Raw genomic sequence first — 19343 nt, 5'->3', positions numbered from 1 at the left:
GCTCTGGGTGGACAAGGCGCCACCCGGAGCAGCGTCCAGGAGCCTGGCTGTGCTGCCCCTCCACGACCTGCAGAGGGTTTTTTTTTTTTAAGTTTATTTATTTATTTGAAGAGAGGGGAGACACACACAGAGAGAATCTTCCATCCAGTAGTTCACTCCCCTCTCTAGCTGGGCCCCGCACGTGGGTGTAAGGGCCCAAGCACCAGAGCCGCCCCTGTTGTCTCCCGGGGTGTGCTAGCAGGGAGCTGGATCGGAAGCCGCGCAGCTGGATGTAGACACGCCCACCTCTCTGCCATCTGCACACGGAGCCGCCCGGGGGCTACAGCTCCTCTGGTGCCCAGGTCTGACCTCTGCGTGTCCCCCTGAACTGAGCACCACCCGTGGTGGCCCGGGGTGGCCCGGGTGGCCTGTGGTGGCCTGGGGAGGTCTGGGTGGCCCGGGTGGCCTGGGGAGGTCTGGGTGGCCCGTGGTGGCCCGTGGTGGCCTGTGGTGGCCCGGGGAGGTCTGGGTGGCCCGTGGTGGCCTGTGGTCAGTCACAGCAGCCCCAGGACACTCGGGCTGACTCTAAGTGGCCACTGCAGGGCTCAGGAAGCACTGGGCTCAGTGCTGCCATGGAGACAGCGCCAGCCCTGCCACTGGCGCTTCCTGGGGTGCGTGGACTCTGTTCAGGTGTGACGTCCCCTCCCCATGCACCCCTCCCAGCACACCTGGGAATTCCTGAAATACAGGATCTGTGGTCCGGTCCCCAAGCTGCCCCGAGACGCAGGCCACACAAGCACGCGCCCCATGCAGGCCACGCATGGGCGCCTGCGCCTCCCCCGCCTGCTGGCCCTGCCTGCTCGGTCCCCACTGGCGCAGCTTTCAGGAAGCCGTTGCTGGCCCGTCCCCGGAGCTGCCCGCTCTGTACCGGCACTGTGCTCAGCCCCGGCACCCCGAGGAGACCCCGGGGGCTGAGCATCTACCACGGGCCGGGGCCCTGGGAGGGAAGGGGGTGGCTCACCCAGGGCTGTGTGGTCCTCAGGGCACCGGCCCCTCAGCTAAAGCGGAAGGGGCCTCAGGACAAGCGGCTCTGTCCAGCTGAGGAGCTGGCGGGCATCCGCGAGGGACAGCGTGTCGCAGCCCAGGCCACAGCAGGGGTCACGTTGGCCCAGCTGGGGCTTCCTGAGGCCAGGGGAGGAGTCTCCATCCTGTGGGTGACCAAGGTCGAAGCAGGGGCAGCCAGGGCGTGGCCCGGCCGCTGCCCCCAGCCCTGTCTGCCTTAGAGGCGGGTGGCGAGGCCCCAGGGAAACAGGGTGAGGTGTGGGGGAGGGGCGAGGTGGAGCGGGACTGTGTGGGGTGGGGGCCTGCTCTTGGGGCAGGAGCTGGGATCTGGGAGCTGGGTGTCGGGGGAAGGGTGTGGAGCAGCCGCAGTGCTTGCTGGGGGGAGGAGCCTGTGGGACACCCTGGAGAGACTCGGGGTGGCAGTGGGAGTCTGGGCCGGGGTGCAGAGCAGAGGGCTAGGGCTGGGGGGGCACTGCGGAGACTGCAATGGACACAAGGTGGGCCCCTGACCCCAGAGCCAGGCCAGAGAGGTGTCCCCAGACGGCAGGAGGTTGGGGGTCCTGGCACAGGGTGCCCCGAGGGGGATGGGTCACCAGGGTCGGGGGCAGACGCAGGACGGGGCTTTGAGTGGCTGCGGAGTGCAGCTCCCAGGTTCCGGCCCAGCGGCTGCAGGTGGCGTCTCCACGTCCACTGTTTGTAGACAAGAGAGCCTGGGCTGCCGGTGCTGTGGGGCCAAAGGTCATGGGGGCGGGTCCTATCTGCCTGTCAAGACTTGCTCCACGCTGCAGAGTGCCTGCAGGTGTGTGTTGGGGGGGGGGCGGGCAGGGCAAGGCTCTCCAGCAGGTGGGGTGGAGCCACCCTGGCTGCTTCCTCCAGCACCAGACAGCTCCAGCTCGAGGCCAGGTGGGTGCCGGCTCCCGTCTGGCAGAGGCCGGGATGGGAAGGGTGGGCAGCCTCAGGGTTCCAGGCCAGGTGGGCAGGCTCAGGACGCACAGGCCAGATCCACACCCAGGCTGCGGCTCTGCCAGGGTGGGGCTCCCTCCTCGGGCGAGCACAGGGCTTTGAGGGCTCCCAGTCACCTGGGAGAGAGGACGGCTCCCACACGGGGCTCTGGGTGGCCACCGCCTGCCTCTCTGTCCCCTCCAGCCTGGCAGCGCCACTCCCAGGGCCGTGCCTCCTGCTATGGGGGTGGGGGTGGCGGAGAGCTGGCCCCTGGGCCTGAGTGGGGCAGTGACAGGAGGGAGGTGGGCGGAGGGTGGTGAGCAGGCCCCGCCTCCCGCCGCCCGCGGTGACATTCCTGGTGGCCGGTGGCTGACTCACCCACTGCGAAGGCCTTGGCCCCCGTTCAGCTATTTAGCCGCGGCTGCCCGGCTGTCACTGGAACTCCGCTGCGCGGGGAGCCGCCCCTCGCCTGGACCCAGCCATGGCCGTGCAGGTGTCCCCCTGGCACCACTACCTGCAGGCCGCCCGGTCGCGGCAGGCGCCCCGCGCGCAGGCCTTCCAGGGCGCGGAGGACGTGCTGCTCACCGTGCTGGAGCGCCTGCAGGCCCTGGACGCCCGCTTCCTCGTGGACTACTCCCGCGACGCCGAGGCCTTCCAGTTCGCCCTGCGCTCCTCGGAGGACCCGCTGGACGTGCAGGTGCCGCTGCGCGTGGACGCCCAGGCGCTCCTGGTGCAGGAGCTCGAGGCCGCCGAGCCCGGCCAGGGTCCTGGGTGCTGCCGCCTGGGTGTCCCCAGGGACACGGCCGGCCTGGAGTGCTGGACGACGGATGACGTCTTCAGCGCGTGCTCCGAGGCTGACGCCGAGTGCTGTGGCCACATCGTGCCCAGCAAGGTCCTGCGTGTGCTCAGGGAGCTACTGGTGGCTGCCATTGTGCACTGCAGGCACCACGGCCTCATCCCCCCAGGTAGTGGCTCCACGCACGGGTGTGTGTGTGTGTGTATGTGTGTGTTTGTGTGTGTGCTCACCCAGGGGCACCAGCCATGGTGGTGTATGTGTGTGTGTGTGTGTGCTCACCCAAGTGCACCTGCCACGGTAGGGTGTGTGTGTGTATGTATGTGTGTGTGTTCTCCCAGGGGCACCAGCCATGGTGGTGTATGTGTATGTATGTGTATGTGTGTATGTGTGCCATGGTGGTTTGTGTGTGTCTGTGTGCTTTCTCCCAGGGGCACCTGCACACAGCGGCGGTGTCTACAAATGTGCAGAAGCACGCGTGTGTGACCCGTGGCGTGTGTGCGCAGGGGTGATTGTCCTGTGTAGCTGCATGTACACACGTGTGTGGGCATGTGGTCCCTGGCTGCGTGCCAGGTGTGCCTGTTGGAGTCTCGGGAGCTGGGAACAGCGCTCTGAGGCTCCCCAGCCCAGCGTCTCCCTGAAGGCAGAGGACGCCTCTGCACACGTGGGACGGCGTCACGCTGTGGCTGCGGCAGTGAGCATCCTGGCGGGGTGGCCATGCCGCTCTCTCACCGGCCAGAATCTCACGGTTGCTCTGCTCTGCGGGAGCGCCCAGCGTGGTCCTGGACACGGGGTCCTGTTGTCAGTCACGGCCTCACGTGTGCGTGGCGGAGGGGCTACCGTGCTGCCGGGATGCTGGCTGCTTTCCCACACACAGGTGCTGGCCCCTCCCTCTTCTGGGGTCGTGTGGGTGTGACCTGGGACCAGAGTCGGTGGGCTGCCTGCAGCAGGCCCAGGCAGGGGCGGGGGCCGTGGGCCCTGAGCGATGAGGCGGGTCCTCCTGCCTCCCTTGGGTGGGGCAGGCGTGGCTGCCACTTCCTCCCTGGAGCTCACGGCCATGCCCTCCTCTGCGGGGCAGTGAGTGGTGGTGGTTGGCGCAGCCCACAGAGGCATGTGAGGTGAGGGCCACAGCCCCCTGCAGGAGCCACCCCCTCTGGATCTTCCTGTGGGGGGAGACGGATGGCCGGCACCTGTGCAGTTGGGCCGGGGGTCCAGTAGGGCCTCCCCCAGACCTGCCCTGTGTCCTGAGCCGGTGCCTGGCCTCCCAGGGCCTGAGTCATCACTAGGGGCCAGCCTGCAGCTGCCCTGTGGGGACCTCTGGCCACCTCCTGGGCCACATCCCCTTGCCTGGCCCCACAGGGCTGTCCCCAGTGGGCGCTCACAGGGGAGCCCACTCCTGGGGCTGCTCTCACCCCAGGCCGACACCACGGGTGGTGGAGCTGGGCTTCAGGGCCTCTCGGGCTCTGGTCCTGGCGCTTGCTTAGAAGGAAACCCAGCGTAGCTGAGGGACTGGGATCCGGCTGCCCCCGCCCTGGGAACCGGTGAGACCAGCCCGGGGCTGCAGGAGGGGTGGCGGGGCCAGGGGTGGCTGGCTGCCTTGTGTGACTGACAGTTGTGGACAGCGCCTCCACTTCCAAACTCCGGGGGCCTGGGGCCACTGCGCCCTTTCTCGGGGGGCAGATAGACCCAGGTCAGAGAGGTCCACACGGAGGGACAGTGGCGCTGGGGGCTGCAGCGAAGGGCCAGGGCTGTGCAGTGGCAGCTGGCGGGTGGGGGCGGGCCGTTGCAGGTTCCTTGAGTGCGGCCAGCCTGGAGGAGGAGCAGCTGCACCTGTCCCTCCTGGTGTCCGGCGGCTGGAGGAAGATCCGCTTCAACGTGGTGCCCGTGGTGAGGAGGCAGCACCGGGGGCCCGCCCTGGAGGGGGCCCAGCTGTCACCGGGATTGCCCGAGGGCAGCCTGGAGCGCATCCTTGGCCACGGGGTGGACCTGGTGCCGGCCAGCGGTCAGCATTGGAGGTAGGTGTCCGCTGGGAGCCGCCCACCCTGCCCGTGGATGTCTGTGTCCCACCGAGGTGTCGGGATCTCAGGTCCCACGCGGGGAGGGCCTTGCTGGAGTCCCAGGCTGCCCAGATGACCGAGTCTCGGGCTCCCCTGCTCTGCAACCAGGATGCTGTGGACGCTGTGAGGGTCATCTGCACCCCAGCTGATGTTTGGGAGGGGCAGGAAGGGGGCCCTGGCCCAGAGACCCCACACCAGGGGCTGGGAGCCAGCCCCATGCCGCTGGGAAAAGAGCAGGGCAGGCACCACGGGGGACGGGGCCTGGCAGCCTGTCCCCACCCCGGTGGACAGTGGCCACGTGCAGTGCCCTCTGCCTGCCGCAGCCCCTGGGCCCTGTGGGCTGTGCCGCTGGCCTGGGCTGGCCAGGCTGCCGCCCACGCCCAGAGCAGGGCTGGGCCGGGCAGCTGAGCTGCGTGAAGGGGGAGGCTCAGCCCCGAGACTTCGAAGACTGCGGCCCAGGGTGTGGCCGGGCTCCAGGCCTGAGTTGCTCTTTTGAGCGTCCAGCAAGCACCTCAGGCACTGGGGGTGAGGGCAGAGGCTCTGAGCCCGGCCGGGCACTGCCATTCCCCACGGCGGGTCTGAGACACGTCATTCTGTCCACACCACGTCCCTCCCTGTCTCGGGCCCGGGAGGCTCCCGAGAACTGAGCAGCTGCCGAGGACGGGGCTCCTGGGGAACGCGGGGCCCGGGGTTCCGGGGCTCCGGCAGCCGGGCCAGGTCGAGATCCGGGGGAGGGGCCCTGTGCTCAGCCCGCGGCTCTGGCTTCCAGGACCTCCACGGACTACCTGCTCACCAGGCTGCTGCACGCTCTGGGCTCCCTCCCAGGCCACAGGCTGGATGGGCTCTGTGTCCTGGACAGGGTGAACCACGAGAGCTGGCGGGACGGCGGCCAGAGCCCCGGCCTGAGCTTCAGCCACCTGAAGGTAGGCAGCTGCCCTCACCCTGTGCCCGGGGGGCGGCGGGCAGGGGCACAGCCTCGAGCCCCAGCAGCTCAGCCTGGAGGGGCGCCTGGAGTCAGCTCCGTGCTGGGGGATGCTGAGGTCCCCGGAGGCTGTGGGTCATGGGGCGTCTGGTAACAAGCATGGGCGCAGAGCGCCGGGTGCTGGGGACGCTGCTGGCCAGAGCTCGGGTCGGCGAGAGTGCCGGTCCCCTTCTTGGGGCTCCCTGGGGCCACAGCAGCCGGGCAGCACCGTGGCCCAAAGGGGCTCTGTGCCACCCAGCACAGAGGGGGGCTCTGGCTGGGGGTCATGACAGGAGCAGAGCTGGGCGTGGGGGAGGGTGTGGACCAGGGGCTCACCGGCCGCCCCGCAGGCGGTGCTGCTGTGGGCCTCGGCGCTGTTCCCGTCCCCGGAGGACTGGGCGGAGCTGCAGGGTGCCGTGTACCGCCTGCTGGTGGTGCTGCTGAGCTGCCTGGCCACCCAGCACCTGCCCCACCCGCTGTGCCCCGCCCACAACCTGCTGGGGGCCCTGGGCCCGGACCTGCACGCCGTGTACCCGCGCGTGGAGCGCTTCGCCAGCCAGCCCGAGGCGTCCCTGCGTATCCACGCCACCCACCTGGGCCGCTGCCCGCCCCCTCGCATCGGCCACGGCATCAGGGCGCTGCTGCAGCTGCCGGCCAACGACCCCGCCTACTGGGCCACCGCCTACTTCGACGTCCTGCTGGACAAGGTGGGCAGCCAGGGGTGCACGGGGGTGGGGATGCAGCCGGTCTGGCACCTGGCCACGGCCTCCGGAGGTGAGGTCCGGCTGCTGCGGTGCGGGTGCTGGGGAGGGAGTCAGGCTCCATGGGAGGGGCTGTGGGCCCAGGGCTGCTCTCTGGACGCCGGGGCAGGCGTCTGAGGCCCCAGTCTCACGCTCAGAGCCCCACTTCCCCTGTGGGGATCCACGGCCACACCTCCGGGGCGGTGTTCCGAGAGCCTCCGCTCCCCCACCCTGTTCCCCTCCCCCATCTCTGGTCCCCTCCTTGCAGTGACCTTGAGGCCCCATGGCCACCATGGCCTGGGCTTCTCTGTTTTAGCCAATGCCACCTGCTGGGGGCTGACCGCCTCCTGGGGGTCACCACCCCCACTGCTTCACTGCTACACCCACGTCCCCAGCCCAGGCTCTCAGCAGGCCTGTGTGGGCGGGGCCTGGCAGTCAGCTTCAGCCAGGGTAGGGCACCCGTGTGTGAGGAAGGGAGCCGGCACGGTGCACCTGCGGGATGACTGGCAGAGCCTGGGCGGGAGGGCCGGGGGCAGGAGGGCGGGAGGCAGGAGGCCAAGCTGTCGATGCTGAGTTCCGGGCGCCGGGACCCTGGGGTGGCCCCAGACGTCCCTGACCCTGTCTCCCTGCCCGGCCTCAGTTCCAGGTCTTCAACATCCAGGACCAGGACCGAGTCTCTGCCATGCACAGCGTCTTCCAGAAGACCAAGAAGCTGGGCGCTGGGGAGAGCTGAGCAGGGCGGGGCGCCCCCCGGGGCCACCCTGGCCCTGCCCGTGAACGCCGGGAAAGGCCGAGGGCTGGCTGTGGCCCCGTGGTGGGGGGTGGTGGTGGTGGCTCATGGCACATTCAGTCCTGAGTAAAGTAGAGGCCATGCCTGCACCCGGTGTGTGTGGGCCTTGCTTCCCCTCGTCACACGCCGACGGCACGGAACCTCCCTACCCACAAGACGGGCAGAGGGGGCCCTGCAGGAGCCCCGCCCCGCCCCTGTGCAGGTGCCCACTGCGTCCGCCCCGGGCCTCCTGGGGAGGGCCCGATCCTGGGCAGAGGAGCCCCAGCCTATCCCGTGAGGGCCGAGGCACTGCGGCTGAGCTGACACCAGGGCCTCGTGCCTGCCTCCAACCGCCTCTTGGTCCACCTGATTTGTGGGGGTCCAGAGGGCCCTGTGTCATTTTCGGGGGTGGAGTCTGGGTCAGGGGTGAGTGCTAGAAGAAGAAAAGGCCTCCCCCACGTCCACTCTGGGGACAGCCCACGTCCTGGGGGTGACGTCGGAAGCTGGTGCCACCCTGCAGGCTGGGCTCACAGGTGTGGCTCCAGTGAGCACCCAGGACGATGAATGACCAAGGGTCCCACAGAGGGAAGCAGGTGTGGCTGCCACGCGGGGCCTGGCCCTGAGGGGGACGCGGCTCGGCTCCCCCGCCCACTCGCCCTTGCACGAGCTGCAGGGTTGGCTCGCGGCCCGCCGCCCGGGGTGCTGGGGGTGTGGGCCTGGCTCTGACCAGGACGTGGCGCTCACCGGGTAGCTTTGCCCCATGCATTTGGTCCCTGGCCCTTGGTGTCTCCAGGGCCTTCGGCTGACACCCTGTCTCCGGCTCAAGGAGCCAGGACGCGGCCTGCTGGTTCTGGAGACTCACGGAGCTGGGGATGCCCCCGGCTGCTGTGGGAAGGGCGTGGCTCCCAAGTGGGTGGGGCTCCGGGGTTGGCGACGTCTGCAGCCAGGAGCGGTGTCTGTGCCACTGTGCTCTTTGAAGAGCAGCTGCCCCCGGCCTGGGCACACCCGGGGCCCCCGTGACCTGAGCTGCCTGTCACAGGCTCACGCATTTTGGGTGGCAGGGAAGGCCACGTGGTACAGTGGACACGGATGGTCAGGCCAAGAGGGAACATGGGGACAGGTCCATTCAGGGAGCAGCAGCCTGGATATCAAGTCCCCGCAGGGTGACCCCAGCCTCTCTCCACCCTCACGTGTGTGAGCTGGGTGTGGGCTGGGCCGTGGGGCAGGGCCATGAGGCTGGGCCATGGGCGTGGGCGCCGATGCTGTGCAGGCCCCTGACGGATGTGTCTGAGCTGAGATTCCGCAAGCTCAGGGGTGCGGGCGTCCTTGGAGCCACGAAGCGGGGGACAGGAGGTGCACGGGTGGGCGGGGGTGCTGCCTGGGCTTTGCAAACGGCGAAGTTTAGAGAAATGGACAAAGCAGCAGCCACTCTGGGCTTGCACTGTAGCTGCAGACAACAGTCAGTCAGTGTGCGGGGACCCGAAGGACCCCTGCGGGGCAGCTCACGGGACACGCGGGTCTCACGTGCCCACCCCCAGGGCCCTCGGCAGGGAGCCGGCAGAAGGCTCCTGGGAAACAGTGGCTGCTGCTCGGCTCAAACAGCGAGAACAGCGAGAACTCACCTCAGTGTGCAGAGAAAGCGCTCAGCGGAGTTTGCTAGGAAACCAGAGATGTGTGTGGCTCAGTGAGCTGAGCACACCATGGAGCTAGAAAAAGAGCAGGGACGCCTGCGGGAGTGAAGCAGGGGATGCGCATGGGGGTGGAAGCCAGCAGCAGACAGCGAGCTGGGCACGCACCTGCTACACCGCCCAGGTGAGACGCACCTGCTACACCGCCCAGGTGAGACGCACCTGCTACACTGCCCAGGTGAGACGCACCTGCTACACCACCCAGGTGAGACGCAGGGGACAGCGAGCCGAGCGTGCACCTGCTACACAGCCCAGGTGAGACACACCTGCTACACAGCCCAGGTGAGACGCACCTGCTACACTGCCCAGGTGAGACGCACCTGCTACACAGCCCAGGTGAGACACACCTGCTACACAGCCCAGGTAAGATGCACCTGCTACACAGCCCTGGTGAGACGCACCTGCTATACCGCCCAGGGGTGGGCCACGCACTGCAGCGGGTGAAGCCGCCATGTGGAATGCCCACACCCCAGGCCAGCCCCTTCCCTCAGATCCAGCCTCCTGCTCCTGTACCCTGGGAGGCAGCGGCGATGGCTCAGGTGCTCGGGCCTCTGCCACCCACATGGAGACCAGCGTGGGGTTCCCAGCTCCTGGCTTTGGTCTGGCTCAGCCCCGGCTGTTGCTGGCATTCAGGGAGTGAACTAACAGATGGAAGCTCTCTCTCTCTCTCCCTCTGTCTCTCTCTCTCTATTGCTCTGCCTTCAAGTAGATGAAAACATACGCTAAGAAAACCCCCTGGGCACTGTGGCGTAGTGGGTTGACCCACCATCTGCAGTGCCAGCATCTCATATGGGCGCTGGTTCGAGTCCCAGCTGTTCCACCTCTGATCCAGCTCCCTGCTATGGCCTGGGAAGGCAGTGGAGGATGGACCTAGTGCTTGGGCCCCTGCACTCACGCTCTCTGCCAGCAGGGGGAGCCACCACCGGGCGGAGGATGCTGGGACAAAGTGTGGGGTGTCTGGGGTATGGAGAAGTCTCTCCTGTCCACCATGAAAGACAAAGAAGCTCAGACCATAACTGGCGCTGTCCAGAGATGTGCACTAGGCCTACACTCACGCAGCTGCTCGCCAGGTGGGGCGCCGCTGAAGACAGAGGCTGCGCTGCGCCAGGGAGGACGCCGCGTCACGCCCCAGGCCACGATCCGCACCCCCCAACTCCCTTCCCAAGCAGAACCAGGGCGCCGGCCCCACAGAGCCTCCGCCGCAAACACCCACAGCCGGGCAGGTTGCAGCTGGTGGGGAAGTGCCTTGGGAGCATCCAGGCGGGGTGGGCAGCCCTGGACCACAGGGATAGACGTCCGGTCCCCACGGCTGTGCGGAGGAACCCGGCGCATGGGAGAGCATGCGGTCAGCACGGATGGACCCCTGCGAGGCCGCCAAGATAGCCCAGGGAGGGGCTGGGGTGCGGGGCGCGGGGCCTCCCCAGGAGGGGTCTTCCCATGCAGATCACTTACCCTCCACGCCCAGCCTCGGCGTGTGCTACTGGGGAGTCCAGGCTGAGACAGGGCTGGTCTCTGGACAGACGCCTGGCCAGTGCCACACGGCCTTGCCCACCCCGCCCCTGCTCCAGCCTCCTGCGGACGGCCCCTCCCCTTGGAGCCATCTGGATCCCTGTCCTGTGCTGGCCGGGGTCTGATGTCTGTGCTGACAGCCGGCCCCTGCTCAGGGCCCTCCCAGGGCACATGACTCTGCCCTGTGGCCAGAGCGATGGGGTGGCCACACAAGGGGATGCAGGTGCTACATCCTCTGGGGCTCCTGGGACCAGGGAGGACCCTGACGGTGGGGCCAGGCTGCTGGCCCACTCCTGGTCCTGAATGGACTGCATGGCTGGTATATCAGAGACTTCTAGAAGGGAAAGGTGGGTCGAGGGCCAGTGGGAGCCAGGCAAAGGAGGGGGCAGGGGCTGGGCCCCCCTCAGCACACAGGTGGGCCTGGAACCACCCCTGCGCCTGGTCCTGGCACTCGTGGGCAGGCCATGCACCTGTCTGAGTGAGTGGGGTCTCGGCCAGCCCTTGGGGTGTGTGCTCCTGAGGGCAGTGTCGGCAGTGAGACCCTGGGGCTGGAGTCCACACTGGGGCCACCTGCCGCTCCCACAGCCCAGCCACAGGGAGGACAGAGGCCCCAGGGCGAGGACAGAGGCCCCAGGGCGAGGACAGAGGCCCCACGGCGAGGACAGAGGCCGCACGGCGAGGACAGAGGCCGCACGGCGAGGACAGAGGCCCCAGGGCGAGGACAGAGGCCCCAGGGCGAGGACAGAGGCCCCAGGGCGAGGACAGAGGCCGCACAGCGAGGACAGAGGCCCCAGGGCGAGAACAGAGGCCGCACGGCGAGGACAGAGGCCGCACGGCGAGGACAGAGGCCCCACGCAACTGTTCTTTCAGCTTTCTTTCATTTGAAAGGCAGAGTGACAGATGGACGGAGAGCTTCCATGCACTGGCTCAGACCCCCAAATGCCTGTGACAGCCAGGGCCGGGGCCAGGCGAGCCCACAGGGCCGTGTGCTCTGGGGCCCCCGCGCGCAGGTGCGGGGACCTCACAGGCTGTGCGCTGGGCAGCAGGGGGCGCTCACAGCCGGCTCTGGGCACAGCGCTGCAGGGCTTGTTTCAGGGCGGCTGCCAGGCGGTCCACGTTCTCCCGGGTGGCGTTGCAGCCCAGCAGGCCGATCCGCAGCACCTGGGGGCACAGACCAGCACTCAGCCCCCGGGTGGGGTCCACCAGCCAGGGCGCACCCGGGCGGGCCCCCCGGGGAGGCCTCTGAAGACCCAGGCCAGGGCAGCCCCTGCCCCCGCGGACGCCCACTGCAAGTCCAGGTGGCGACGGGGTTGGGGTGGCCACTCAGGTCGCCCTCCAGTGGACACAGCGGGACCCGCTGTGGGGTTCCCAGCCGGGTCTTCAGAGTCCATTGGGTGGGAAGGAAGGATGTTCTGGGTGGAACCGGACAGGCGGCACCCGGTGACCCACCAAGCCAGGGGGGAGGGGCCGGACTCCCCTGCTCTCCGGGCCCTGTGAGCACCCCGGCCAGCCTGGCCTGCGAGAGCCCCTCACCTGGCCCGCGGAGGGCCCCAGGCCACCCGTGATCTCGATGCTGAAATGGTCCATGACATAGCTGACGATGTCCCTCCAGCGGTAGCCAGCCGGCACGAGCACCGTGGTAACCGTGGGCAGCCGCAGCGCCTGCGGGGACCTGGCTCAGCCTCGTGGGCCCTCGACAGGGCCAGGAGGGCGGGGCCCCGCCAGGACAGCGGCCTGGCGTCAGGGCCGCCTGCAGCCCTCGGGACACCTGTCCAGGTCCTTCCCTGGGCAGGTCACACCCACCTTGGGGGGCGAGGGGCTTCATTTCTCACCTGGGGCTTGGTCTCTGGGGCGTGGCTAAGTCAGCTGACCCTGCCCCCAACCTGGAGCTGGAGCCCAGCGAGGTCCAGGTCTTCCAGCTGGGACATCCCTGGCGTCCCCAGGTACTCGTAGGCAGGCAGCCTTGGGGGAGGTTGTCCCGAGACCCAGCAGAGCAGCCCTCACTGCCCTGGGGATTGCAGGCTGAACCCTGGGGCCCCTCCCTCGTGAGGACCCCCTGGACGCGGCCCTGCTCACCGGGTCCTTGACGAAGAGCTGCAGGCCCAGCTCCTGCAGGCGGCGGTACAGGTACTGGGTGACCTCACGATGTCGCTGCCAGCTCTTCTCCAGGCCCTGCGGGGAGAGGGTCCCAGGCCACTGTTGGGGGGAGGTGGGTGACAGGAGGTCACCTCCACCCAGGCCAGGGTGGTGTCCAGCACACGGGACACCAGGGCTCTAACCCAGCTCCGAGCAGTGGCTCGGTGGCCACAGCAGTCTCAGCCAGGACCCTGGCTGTCCTTGTCGGCCACTCGCCCAGAGTCGCCAGAGGCAGTGACAGGCAGGCAGCCTCCTGGAGGCGGGGCCTCGGCCCGGGCACCCCCAGCTGCTCAGCTGCCCTGCACCCGGGCCGTGGCCCTGCCCCTCTCACCTGCTCCACCAGGAGGGCCAAGCTCTCTCTGAGGGCGAAAATGCCGATGACAGGTGTGGTGTGATGGTACCTGGGGGACAAGAGGGGCCCACGTCAGCCGCAGGGGGACAGTGGCTGGGTGTGTTCGACTCCGGAGCACAGGCCTCTGGGCAGAGGGGTTTGGATTCAGAATCGTGGACTTGCAGTCGGAAGGGCGGCTGGAGTGCTGGGGAGAGCGAGACTGCGCGCGGGCCCTGGCCGCTCTGCAGGGGAGGCTAAGGCGCGGAGCCAGGCGCCCCCTCCCCACCGAGACCCCTCTCTGAGGGCCCCAGTGTTCCCAGGAAGCTGGCGCTGGCCTCTTGGCACCCACTGGGGCAGGGCACGATGTCTGGCGCCCGGTCCCCCTGTAGGACGTGGCCAAGGCCGCCTGCAGCACCCTGGTTCCCTTGCTCCTTTGGGGCCAGGCCCAGCCCCACTGAGGGTACATGGGGACTTCTGGGGGACAGCTTGGTGGATGAGACCTCCAGGGCAGAAGGCCAGGGCAGGATCCCTGGACGGCCTGGCAGGGTGAGCTCACGTGCGCTCTGGGCACTGGTTGGGGTTTGAGCCCACTGTATAAGAGGGGTGAGTCCTGGGGGCAGCGCACTCCGAGTGCCCCGCCCCGCCCCACCCTTGTGGCCTCACATCCTGGGTTTGCCGTCACAGCCCCAGATGTTGGCCAGCAGCTGGACGTCCATGTAGAAGGAGAAGGGCTTTGTCTTCCGGGCATAGATCTTGCTCCTGGGGAGGAAGGACCAGTGTAAGCAGCTGTCCCAGTGGGCCACCTGTCCTGGGGCCTCCTGGGTGTGGCCCTGGCTTCGGCTGCCTGCCCTCATCCCAGGGTCACCCTGCCTTTCTCCTCGGCTCACGGGAGGTGGCCACTCACTCGCACACAGGATGCCCCACAGTGCTGCCAAAACCAACCCAGTCTATGACACCAGGAAGCCGAGGCTGGGGCCTGGGACTGGGCCCCCGCTCTCCTGGACGCTGCCACTGACCCGGGTATGAGCTGCAAAGCTGGGAGGGGGTCAGGGCCTCCCCTCCTCCACAGGGCCCTGACCCACACACCTGAGGGGGGGGCGCTCTGCCTGGGCCCTCTCCTCTCTGCTCTCAGGCCCCATGGCACACCAGCGGGCCTCGAACTTTCTGTTTTCCACTGACTCCAAATGGCCATGTCTCGGAGCCCAGCCCCAGCCCTGGCCACTGGTGCTCGCACTGGGCTGCGCCTCCCCGTGAAGTGGGGGACCCCCGGGAAGGCCCTGTCCCTGGCGCAGGGCAGGTGGCGAGAGCTCCAGCCGGCCCTCCCTCCCCGGGGCCAGCCTGCCTCGGGCCCGGCCTCGGCTCACTCACTTGGCTTTGTCACTGAAGGAGATGAGGGACGTCCCGGGAGGGGCGTTCAGAGCCTTCTGGGAGCCGGAGTACAGGACGTCGATGCCTGGGGGCGGCAGGCAGGGTCACCCAGCCGCCCAGGCCCCGCGCCAGGCTCCCAGATTGGGCAGGCAAGTGGGGAGGGGTCCTGGGCTGGCATCTCAGGCCTGGGCTTAGGCCAGCCCAGGAGCACTGGGGACTCCCTCCTCGGTCTTCTCTTTTGGAGCGAGGGGACCCGGCTGTGAGCTCCCTGCTGAACACACATCTGCTGGATGCAGGCCAGACGGGAAAATCGGCCCCACGCAGACCAGAGGCCGCCCCTTCTCTGCACCTGACTGCTGGCTGCAGCCTCAGGGCCCCCCAGCGCCACCCCCAGAGGCTGCTCCCCACCGGGCTCCGCCTGGCTCTGGCAGCCCAGCAAACGTGGGGGTCACTTCCCCTGGAGCCTGACCTGCCCCTGAGAGCTGTGCTGTCCCCTGCACCCCAGTGTGGGCGGAGCCAGGACCCTCCTCTGCCCCCCAGCGGGGGAGGGGCTCTTTTACCTTGCTGGTCCATGTAGATGGGGGCCCCGCCCAGGGACGCCACAGAGTCCACCAGGAGCAGGCACTTGTACCTGGCAGAGGGGCCGGAGGGGGACCTTCAGGAGGGCCCCCAGACTCCACCCTGGCCAGCCCCGGCCAGCTGGGGAGCCTTGTTCATGGGTGAGGCAGGGTGTCACCTTCTGTCCTGTGGTCACCTCTACATGCAGGCTTGCAGGCCATGGGGGTCCCATCGCTGACTGCTCTGGGACCCCTCCCAGCTCCACTCAAGGCCCCGTCCTGTGGGATGCAGACCTGGGGGGCAGTGCCCGCTCCCCAGCCCCTGACCCATCCTCAGGGTGGGGCCCCCAGAGAGGTCTGCGCCCCATGCTGTGTGGCCAGGCCCAAGGATGGGGGCTCGGGCAGCCGGGTCATCCTGCTACCCTCCACACCAGCACTCACCCCTGCCCGGCTCTAGGCTGTGTTCTACCTGGGGATGTGCTCACCTGTGGGGGCAGAGTCACCTGTGGGGGGGCTCACCTGTGGGGCAGGCTCACCTGTGGGATGTGCTCACCTGTGGGATGTGCTCACCTGTGGGGGCAGAGTCACCTGTGGGGGAGGCTCACCTGTGGGAAGTGCTCACCTGTGGGATGTGCTCACCTGTGGGATGTGCTCACCTGTGGGACAGGCTCACCTGTGGGAAGTGCTCACCTGTGGGGCAGGCTCACCTGTGGGGCAGGCTCACCTGTGGGATGTGCTCACCTGTGGGACAGGCTCACCTGTGGGAAGTGCTCACCTGTGGGACAGGCTCACCTGTGGGGAGGGCTCACCTGTGGGGCAGGCTCACCTGTGAAGTGGGCTCACCTATGGGAAGTGCTCACCTGTGGGGCAGGCTCACCTGTGGGGCAGGCTCACCTGTGGGGGCAGGCTCACCTGTGGGGGCAGAGTCACCTGTGGGGGGGGCTCACCTGTGGGGTGGGCTCACCTGTGGGACAGGCTCACCTGTGGGAAGTGCTCACCTGTGGGACAGGCTCACCTGTGGGGCAGGCTCACCTGTGGGACAGGCTCACCTGTGGGGGCAGGCTCACCTGTGGGGGCAGGCTCATCTGTGGGATGTGCTCACCTGTGGGACAGGCTCACCTGTGGGGCAGGCTCACCTGTGGGGGCAGGCTCACCTGTGGGGCAGGCTCACCTGTGGGATGTGCTCACCTGTGGGGGCAGGCTCACCTGTGGGGGCAGGCTCACCTGTGGGGCAGGCTCATCTGTGGGAAGTGCTCACCTGTGGGGCAGGCTCACCTGTGGGAAGTGCTCACCTGTGGGGCAGGCTCACCTGTGGGGAGGGCTCACCTGTGGGAAGTGCTCACCTGTGGGGCAGGCTCACCTGTGGGGCAGGCTCACCTGTGGGACAGGCTCACCTGTGGGGGCAGGCTCACCTGTGGGGGCAGGCTCATCTGTGGGATGTGCTCACCTGTGGGACAGGCTCACCTGTGGGGCAGGCTCACCTGTGGGGGCAGGCTCACCTGTGGGGCAGGCTCACCTGTGGGATGTGCTCACCTGTGGGGGCAGGCTCACCTGTGGGGGCAGGCTCACCTGTGGGGCAGGCTCATCTGTGGGAAGTGCTCACCTGTGGGGCAGGCTCACCTGTGGGAAGTGCTCACCTGTGGGGCAGGCTCACCTGTGGGGCAGGCTCACCTGTGGGGTGGGCTCACCTGTGGGGGCAGAGTCACCTGTGGGATAGGCTCACCTGTGGGGCAGGCTCACCTGTGGGAAGTGCTCACCTGTGGGGCAGGCTCACCTGTGGGGCAGGCTCACCTGTGGGGTGGGCTCACCTGTGGGGGCAGAGTCACCTGTGGGATAGGCTCACCTGTGGGGCAGGCTCACCTGTGGGATGTGCTCACCTGTGGGGGCAGAGTCACCTGTGGGATGTGCTCACCTGTGGGGCAGGCTCACCTGTGGGAAGCGCTCACCTGTGGGGCAGGCTCACCTGTGGGGTGGGCTCACCTGTGGGGTGGGCTCACCTGTGGCAGAGCTCCCCGAAGCCATCGAGGGGCTGCAGCACGCCTGTGGAAGACTCCCCGTGGGTCAGGAACAGCAGCACGGGCTTGTGCTGGGCCAGGCACTGAGGGCAGAAGTGACAGCTGGGGGCACAGCTGAGAGGGGTCCCCTGCACCCTGCAGGAGGGACTTTTGCAGGTGAGGACAGGGTGGGGTCCCCCCAGCAGCCTCCCTCAATGCGTGTGGACAAGGTCCAGCAGGAGCCTGGTGACCTCAGGCCCTCCTGGTGGGTGCTGTGTCAGGTGGGGGACAGCTGGGGGCACCCATGCTCTGGGCGGAGGGGGTGGGTGGGGTCTGGGGGACCCTGGAGGAGGGGGTGGGTGGGGTCTGGGGGACCCTGGAGGAGGAGGTGGGTGGGGTCTGGGGGACCCTGGAGGAGGGGGTAGGTGGGGTCTGGGGGCCTTGGAGGAGGGGGTAGGTGGGGTCTGGGGGCCCTGGCTGGAGGGGGTAGGTGGGGTCTGGGGGCCCTGGCAGGAGGGGGTGGGTGGGGTCTGGGGGACCCTGGAGGAGGAGGTGGGTGGGGTCTGGGAGACCCTGGAGGAGGGGGTAGGTGGGGTCTGGGGGCCCTGGCAGGAGGGGGTGGGTGGGGTCTGGGGGCCCTGGCAGGAGGCCTTTCCAGGAGGGGCATCTGCTGGAGGAGGCGTGGCCCCAGCCTCCCAGCCCTGCCAGGCAGAGTCCCCGTGGTCTGGGAGGAAGCTGTGGTACCCTGAGTGTCAGGGACCCATCACCCTGCCTCCCGCCCCCAGGGCTGACTCGGGGTCTCTGCCAGGCCCCCCCTCCCGTCTTCCCACGTGCTCCCAGCTCTAGCCTGCTCTTCCTGTGGTCACTCACAGACGCTAGGAAGGACTGGGGGTTGGGGGGCCCAGGCCCCGGCCCGGCCTGCAGGGCTGACCCCCAAGGCTCCTCCCGGTCCCCTACCTCCTCCACCTCCTGCAGGGTGTAGTGGCTTCCAGGATCCTTGATCATCGGGTGCACTCGGGCTCCTGGGCACAGAGGCAGAGAGGGGGTCAGAGCCGGGGCCCCGGCAGCCATGCAGAGCCGGGACTCTGCCCGCCCCGCAGCCTGGCGGCTGACACGAGGGGAGCGGGGGTGGGCTCTCCTGGGCCGGGGCTGCAGACGCCCCTGCCTCGCTCCTCCACAGCCGACAGAGCCTCCTGTGCACCCAGACGGGGGTCCCTCAGGACGCCCCACGGTGTGATGAGTGAGTGACAGGAGCCCGAGCCTGGGGGCTGGGGGCCGCCTGTCCCTGCTGACAGGGGATCCACGAAGGGCCTCGGATTGTCCATTAACCAGCCTGGCCCTGTGGGGCCGGCGCTGTGCTGGGTGGAAGGCTGCCCGTGCCCCCTGCCCTGGGGCTCCCACCCAGGAGCCCCCGGGAGCTGTTTCCCGGAAGTGAGGGGAGCCCCATCCTGTCACAGGGCAGAGCTGGGCGTGGGGTCCCACAGGGCTGCAGGACTCGGGTTTGGGGGCTTCCCTCAGAGCTGTCCCCCAGGGCTCCGGATCGGGGACCCCCTGCACGCTGAGCCCTAGGGTCCAGGCCCCAGGAGCACCCTGACGCCTGCCTGGAGGAGGCAGCAGGCCGGGCCTCGGGCGAGGCGGGTGGGGGCAGCCTTCCCTTACCGATGCGCTCGCCGACCTCGGCAGCCCGCTGCCCCCAGATGCCGTTGGCTCCCACCAGGAAGGCGTCCCCTGGCTCCAGCAGGTTGAACAGGGCGGTCTCCAGGGCGCAGTGTCCCGAGCCGCTGACTGCCAGGGTGAGGGCGTTCCGGGTCTGGAAGGCGTACTGGATGCCTTGCTTGATCTCGTCCATGACCTGGGGTGGGGGTGCACAGGTCAGACGCGGCCCCCAGGGGCCAGGCGGCCCCCCGCAGGCGGCCGGCGTCAAAGCCCACCTGGTACATCTCCTCGTGCATGTGACCGATCATCTGTAGCCCGCCGGCCGCCAGCACGCGGGGCGGCAGGTTCGAGGGGCCCGGCCCCAGCATCAGCCGGTGAGGGGTGCAGAGGGGCTTGCGCAGTGCCTCCGGGGGCGCCACCAGCAGCTGGCGGGAGGCCATGGTCTGCACCCGACCTGCCACTTGGGGCCCCAGGGCCACACTGGCCTTGGCCGGTGACTGCGGTGTCTCCTAGCCAGCCCGGTGATGACCTGGAGGCGGGGCCTGGCCGATGGACTCCTGGCCACCCACGCCTTTGTTTCCTTCCTATCAGGGCCAACATCAGAGGGGGGCGGGGGCGGGGGCGTCCTGGTGGGGAGGAGGCTGAGCTCCCCCTCCCTGCTGCTTAGCTCAGGGGTCTGACGTTTCCCTCAGAGGGTCACAGAGCAAATGTTTCAGGCTTGGCTGTGTTCCAATAAAACTTTATTTGCAAAAACACACAGGACAGCAGATTTGCTGGCACTGGCTTAGCTGGCGGCAAGGT

General features: G+C 68.5%; 2 protein-coding genes and 1 long non-coding RNA gene across 4 annotated transcripts; 1 reads left to right on the top strand and 2 right to left on the bottom strand.

Annotated features, from left to right (window-relative positions):
• Nucleotides 1–1723: 1723 nt before the first annotated feature.
• Nucleotides 1724–8137, top strand: MAB21L4 (mab-21 like 4). 2 transcript variants are annotated; one of them, XM_062194108.1, is made up of 6 exons: nt 1724–1944; nt 2391–2948; nt 4566–4791; nt 5603–5756; nt 6145–6501; nt 7175–8137. In XM_062194108.1, exons 2-6 carry the CDS (start codon nt 2465–2467, stop codon nt 7265–7267), a joined length of 1314 nt encoding a protein of 437 aa, XP_062050092.1. In that variant the 5' UTR covers nt 1724–1944; nt 2391–2464; the 3' UTR covers nt 7268–8137. The 2 variants fall into 2 exon arrangements, with proteins under 2 accessions (XP_062050092.1, XP_062050082.1); XM_062194098.1 differs by having other exon boundaries at nt 1724–2948.
• Nucleotides 8138–11359: 3222 nt separating this feature from the next.
• On the bottom strand, nt 11360–19036 carry AGXT (alanine--glyoxylate aminotransferase). The gene is made up of 11 exons (XM_062194121.1): nt 18818–19036; nt 18546–18738; nt 17844–17908; nt 16890–16990; nt 14896–14966; nt 14336–14420; nt 13631–13726; nt 12968–13037; nt 12577–12672; nt 12034–12162; nt 11360–11661 (listed from the first exon to the last, which is right to left on the bottom strand). Exons 1-11 carry the CDS (start codon nt 18980–18982, stop codon nt 11554–11556), a joined length of 1179 nt encoding a protein of 392 aa, XP_062050105.1. The 5' UTR covers nt 18983–19036; the 3' UTR covers nt 11360–11553.
• Nucleotides 16455–16706, bottom strand: LOC133761626 (uncharacterized). The gene is made up of 4 exons (XR_009866189.1): nt 16684–16706; nt 16633–16649; nt 16564–16580; nt 16455–16529 (listed from the first exon to the last, which is right to left on the bottom strand). It is a non-coding gene; the product is annotated as an uncharacterized LOC133761626 (long non-coding RNA).
• Nucleotides 19037–19343: the final 307 nt, after the last annotated feature.

The sequence above is a fragment of the Lepus europaeus genome, chromosome 1, assembly GCF_033115175.1.
Source record: "Lepus europaeus isolate LE1 chromosome 1, mLepTim1.pri, whole genome shotgun sequence".
In the NCBI taxonomy this organism is placed as follows: Eukaryota; Metazoa; Chordata; class Mammalia; order Lagomorpha; family Leporidae; genus Lepus; species Lepus europaeus.
Note: the sequence above shows the minus strand (reverse complement) of the source record. Positions and strands in the feature narration are given on the sequence as shown.

Excerpts from the sequence above, each read along its gene's own strand:
- MAB21L4 (XM_062194108.1), top strand. The coding sequence starts at position 2,465 with ATGGCCGTGCAGGTGTCCCCCTGGCACCACTACCTGCAGGCCGCCCGG. Across the intron at positions 2,949-4,565 it reads CCACGGCCTCATCCCCCCAG|GTTCCTTGAGTGCGGCCAGC; the intron begins GTAGTGGCTCCA and ends GGGCCGTTGCAG. Across the intron at positions 5,757-6,144 it reads TGAGCTTCAGCCACCTGAAG|GCGGTGCTGCTGTGGGCCTC; the intron begins GTAGGCAGCTGC and ends GCCGCCCCGCAG.
- AGXT (XM_062194121.1), bottom strand. The coding sequence starts at position 18,982 with ATGGCCTCCCGCCAGCTGCTGGTGGCGCCCCCGGAGGCACTGCGCAAG. Across the intron at positions 18,739-18,817 it reads TGCACGAGGAGATGTACCAG|GTCATGGACGAGATCAAGCA; the intron begins GTGGGCTTTGAC and ends CCCCCACCCCAG. Across the intron at positions 13,727-14,335 it reads TCCTTCAGTGACAAAGCCAA|GAGCAAGATCTATGCCCGGA; the intron begins GTGAGTGAGCCG and ends CTTCCTCCCCAG.